This window comes from Oncorhynchus masou, unplaced genomic scaffold (assembly GCF_036934945.1).
Source record: "Oncorhynchus masou masou isolate Uvic2021 unplaced genomic scaffold, UVic_Omas_1.1 unplaced_scaffold_1323, whole genome shotgun sequence".
NCBI lineage: Eukaryota > Metazoa > Chordata > Actinopteri > Salmoniformes > Salmonidae > Oncorhynchus > Oncorhynchus masou.
In genome coordinates, this window is record NW_027003099.1 from 1,344 (window position 1) to 6,545 (window position 5,202).

Consider the following 5,202-nt stretch of genomic DNA (forward strand, 5'->3'; position numbering starts at 1 on the left):
CAATCAATCTCTCTCTCCCCCTCCCTCTCCCCCTCCCTCTCTCTCTCCCTCTCTCTCTCCCTCTCTCCTTCCTTCCCTCCTTCCTTCCCTCTCTCTCCCTCCTTCCTCCTCCCTCCTTCCCTCCCTCCTTCCCTCTCCCTCCCTCTCTCCTTCCTTCCCTCCTTCCCTCTCCCTCCCTCTCTCCCTCCATCTCTCTCTCCTTCCTTCCCTCCTTCCCTCTCTCTCCATCTCTCTCCTTCCTTCCCTCCTTCCCTCTCCCTCCTCCTTCCCCTCTCCCTCCCTCCTTCCCTCTCCCTCCCTCCTTCCCTCTCCCTCCTCCCCTCTCTCTCCCTCTCCCTCCCTCCCTCCTTCCCTCTCCCTCCTTCATTCATTAAGTGAATTTACAGGAAGCATTGAAGGAAAGGTAGGATAATCTCACAGCAGTCATTGATGACGACGATAATGAACAAATATTCCCTCTGTGTTGTTTTTAGAAGTGTTATTCTCAGATCTCCGGGTGTGTCTCCGTGTTCCTACCTCGGGGTCGGCCAGTCTCTGTGACAGTCCCACTAGAAACACCAGGTTTCTCTGCACCACCCTGACGCTGGCCAGGTGTTTCCTGTTTTCTGTCGTCTTCTGTTTCTTCTCCACCTGTTTGGCCTTCTTCTCATTCTTTATCCTCTGCAGCTCCTCCGCTGACAGGGGGTTGTAGACCGCTGGGTTCTCTGGATAAGGCTGTTACAGAGACAGGAGAGAGAGGGGTTTGTTAGATAAAAGGAAAGGGGTCTGTACACCGCTGAGGCCTCTGGGTAAGGCTGGTACAGAGACAGGAGAGAGAGGGGTCTGTACACCGCTGAGGCCTCTGGGTAAGGCTGTTAGAGAGACAGGAGAGAGAGGGGTCTGTACACTGCTGAGGCCTCTGGGTAAGGCTGTTAGAGAGACAGGAGAGAGAGGGGTCTGTACACCGCTGAGGCCTCTGGGTAAGGCTGGTACAGAGACAGGAGAGAGAGGGGTCTGTACACCGCTGAGGCCTCTGGGTAAGGCTGGTACAGAGACAGGAGAGAGAGGGGTATGTACACCGCTGAGGCCTCTGGGTAAGGCTGGTACAGAGACAGGAGAGAGAGGGGTCTGTACACCGCTGAGGCCTCTGGGTAAGGCTGGTACAGAGACAGGAGAGAGAGGGGCGTGTTAGATAAAAGGACAGGGATTTGTACACTTCTGTGTAAAGCTGTAGGCAGAGGGGCAGCACGTTACACCGCCCCCTAACTTTCCCAAGATTCCCCGGTTTCCTGTTGTTCCCAGAGCAGGCCAATCCCCAGTTTCCTGTTGTTCCCAGAGCAGGCTATTCCCCAGTTTCCTGTTGTTCCCAGAGCAGGCTATTAACCAGTTTCCTGTTGTTCCCAGAGCAGGCTATTCCCCAGTTTCCTGTTGTTCCCAGAGCAGGCTATTCCCCAGTTTCCTGTTGTTCCCAGAGCAGGCCATTCCCCGACATCGCCTTTTTGTCGGATGCTACATTTTTGGCCAGTTGCAATTGTAAGTAGGCTTAATTTAAAAAATTACATTTTTACTTTAACTTAACCATATCTTTTTCTATTGTGAAAGATGTTGTGAAGCCTCATAGCCAGTTAAGTTATTTGAAAAAGACCTAATATAACAAGGTAGCTATAATTTTCAGCACCAGGCGCTGTCCACCTGTTGATTGCGCTGCGGTTGCAGAGTTCACGTTTCAGCACCACTGAAACGGTCCGCTGGCCTGTTTTATCAACTGGCCGTCTCCTGTTTTCTCTCTCCTCACGAAGGAAGTTAAAAACGTAACTTCTGCATTATTTTAGGCAACTTCCTTCTTAGAAAATTACATTTGGCACTTTTTGAATCTCGGGTCTGAGAGTTTTTTAAATTGTTTTTTTATGGGGTTTTTTTGTGGGTTTTTTAATGAAACATATCAAATCATTTGGGGGCTTCAGGGGACCAAATAATATTACCCGCAGGTCAGATTTGGCTCGCGGACCGCCAGTTGGGGAACCCTAGGGTAGGGGATTAGACTAGGGTTTAGGGTAGAATATGGGGTAGGGGGTTAGACTAGGGTTTAGGGTAGAATATGGGGTAGGGGTTAGACTAGGGTTTAGGGTAGGATATGGGGTAGGGGTTAGACTAGGGTTTAGGGTAGGATATGGGGTAGGGGGTTAGACTAGGATTTAGGGTAGGATATGGGGTAGGGGGTTAGACTAGGGTTTAGGGTAGGATATGGGGTAGGGGGTTAGACTAGGGTTTAGGGTAGGATATGGGGTAGAGGATTAGACTAGGGTTTAGGGTAGGATATGGGGTAGGGGATTAGACTAGGGTTTAGGGTAGAATATGGGGTAGGGTTTAGACTAGGGTTTAGGGTAGAATATGGGGTAGGGGTTAGACTAGGGTTTAGGGTAGGATATGGAGTAGGGGTTAGACTAGGGTTTAGGGTAGAATATGGGGTAGGGGTTAGACTAGGGTTTAGGGTAGAATATGGGGTAGGGGTTAGACTAGGGTTTAGGGTAGGATATGGAGTAGGGGTTAGACTAGGGTTTAGGGTAGGGGTTAGACTAGGGTAGGTTAAGAAATAATATGGGGTAGGGGGTTAGACTAGGGAATGGTTTAGGGTAGGATGTGGGGTAGGGGTTAGACTAGGGTAGGGTTTAGGGTAGGATATGGGGTAGAGGTCAGACTAGGGCAGGGTTTAGGGTAGGATATGGGGTAGGGGGTAGACTAGGGTAGGGTTTAGGGTAGGATGTGGGGTAGGGGTTAGACTAGGGTAGGGTAGGATATGGGGTAGGGATTAGACTAGGGCAGGGTTTAAGGTAGGATATGGGGTAGAGGTCAGACTAGGGCAGGGTTTAGGGTAGGATATGGGGTAGGGGTAGACTAGGGTAGGGTTTAGGGTAGGATGTGGGGTAGGGGTTAGACTAGGGTAGGGTTTAGGGTAGGATATGGGGTAGGGGGTAGACTAGGGCAGGGTTTAGGGTAGGATATAGGGTAGGGGTTAGACTAGGGAAGGGTAGGATATGGGGTAGGGGGAAGACTAGGGCAGGGTTTAGGGTAGGATATGGAGTAGGGGTTAGACTAGGGTAGGGTTTAGGGTAGGATGTGGGGTAGGGGTTAGACTAGGGCAGGGTTTAGGGTAGGATATGGGGTAGGGAGATTAGACTAGGGAAGGGTAGGATATGGGGTAGGGGTTAGACTAGGGCAGGGTTTAGGGTAGGAAATGGGGTAGGGGTTAGACTAGGGCAGGGTTTAGGGTAGGAAATGGGGTAGGGGGTAGACTAGGGAAGGGTAGGATATGGGGTAGGGGTTACACTAGGGCAGGGTAGGATATGGGGTAGGGGTTAGACTAGAGCAGGGTAGGATATTGGGTAGGGGGGTTAGACTAGGGCAGGGTTTAGGGTAGGATATGGGGTAGGGATTAGACTAGGGAAGGGTAGGATATGGGGTAAGGGTTAGACTAGGGCAGGGTTTAGGGTAGGAAATGGGGTAGGGGGGTTAGACTAGGGCAGGGTTTAGGGTAGGATATGGGGTAGGGATTTGACTAGGGCAGGGTAGGATATGGGGTAGGGGTTAGACTAGGGCAGGGTTTAGGGTAGGATATAGGGTAGGGGTTAGACTAGGGCAGGGTTTAGGGTAGGATATGGGGTAGGGATTAGACTAGGGCAGGGTAGGATATGGGGTAGGGGTTAGACTAGGGCAGGGTTTAGGGTAGGATATAGGGTAGGGGTTAGACTAGGGCAGGGTTTAGGGTAGGATATGGGGTAGGGGTTAGACTAGGGCAGGGTAGGATATGGGGTAGGGATTAGACTAGGGCAGGGTAGGATATGGGGTAGGGGTTAGACTAGGGCAGGGTAGGATATGGGGTAGGGGTTAGACTAGGGCAGGGTAGGAGTGGGGGTAGGGGTTAGACTAGGGCAGGGTAGGATATGGGGTAGGGGTTAGACTAGGGCAGGTTAGGATATGGGGTAGGGATTAGACTAGGGCAGGGTAGGATATGGGGTAGGGGGGTTAGACTAGGGCAGGGTAGGATATGGGGTAGGGGGGTTAGACTAGGGCAGGGTAGGATATGGGGTAGGGGGGTTAGACTAGGGCAGGGTAGGATATGGGGTAGGGGGGTTAGACTAGGGCAGGGTAGGATATGGGGTAGGGGTTAGACTAGGGCAGGGTAGGATATGGGGTAGGGGGGTTAGACTAGGGTAGGATATGGGGTAGGGGGGTTAGACTAGGGCAGGGTAGGATATGGGGTAGGGGTTAGACTAGGGCAGGGTAGGATATGGGGTAGGGGGGTTAGACTAGGGCAGGGTAGGATATGGGGTAGGGGTTAGACTAGGGCAGGGTTTAGGGTAGGATATGGGGTAGGGGGGTTAGACTAGGGTAGCCTACCTTTCTGCAGGCGGGGCAGAGGCCGTTCTCGTCTGTGCGGATGCGGTGCCAGCAGAAGCGACAGATCTGGTAGCCGCAGGTGCAGGGGAAGAAGTGGGCGTCGTCCGTCTCCAGCAGCTCCAAACACAGCGGACACTCCATAGGATCCATATCCTTCACCTCTGGACTGCAGGATATCTGAGGCGACGAGGAGAGAGAGAGACACGTGGCAGAGGGCAGCGCAGGCTGGAAAGAGATGGCATTACAACACTGAACAGATAGTCCCACCAGTGGACGAAGTGTGTCGAATTGGAAACAGGAAATTAGCTTTGAAAGTGTGTCGAATTGGAAACAGGAAATTAGCTTTGAAAGTGTGTCGAATTGGAAACAGGAAATTAGCTTTGAAAGTGTGTCGAATTGGAAACAGGAAATTAGCTTTGAAAGTGTGTCGAATTGGAAACAGGAAATTAGCTTTGAAAGTGTCACATTTTCTTTCCGACAAACAAGAGGGATGTGAACAGTTTTGGGGGAAGCATTTGTCACGAGGTGGACGTTCGTTACTATGTCGATAAACGATCACATCTATCCGAACCGTTGCCACCTAGGAAATTAGTGACCAGACCTTCTCAAATAGTATCTGGTTGAGTACCCCCCCTGGTGTGAGTGTTAACAGTATCTGGTTGAGTACCCCTGGTGTGAGTGTTAACAGTATCTGGTTGAGTACCCCTGGTGTGAGTGTTAACAGTATCTGGTTGAGTACCCCTGGTGTGAGTGTTAACAGTATCTGGTTGAGTACCCCTGGTGTGAGTGTTAACAGTATCTGGTTGAGTACCCCTGGTGTGAGTG

At 51.3% G+C, this 5,202-nt stretch overlaps 1 protein-coding gene across 1 annotated transcript; it reads right to left on the reverse strand.

Moving 5' to 3' along the window:
* Positions 1-423: 423 nt before the first annotated feature.
* Positions 424-4,956, reverse strand: LOC135530352 (CCR4-NOT transcription complex subunit 4-like). Its single transcript, XM_064958683.1, has 2 exons — positions 4,378-4,956; positions 424-714 (listed from the first exon to the last, which is right to left on the reverse strand). Exons 1-2 carry the CDS (start codon positions 4,525-4,527, stop codon positions 424-426), a joined length of 441 nt encoding a protein of 146 aa, XP_064814755.1. The 5' UTR covers positions 4,528-4,956.
* Between the last annotated feature and the right edge of the window lie 246 nt (positions 4,957-5,202).

Excerpts from the sequence above, each read along its gene's own strand:
- LOC135530352 (XM_064958683.1), bottom strand. The coding sequence starts at position 4,527 with ATGGATCCTATGGAGTGTCCGCTGTGTTTGGAGCTGCTGGAGACGGAC. Across the intron at positions 715-4,377 it reads TCTGCCCCGCCTGCAGAAAG|CCTTATCCAGAGAACCCAGC; the intron begins GTAGGCTACCCT and ends TCTCTGTAACAG.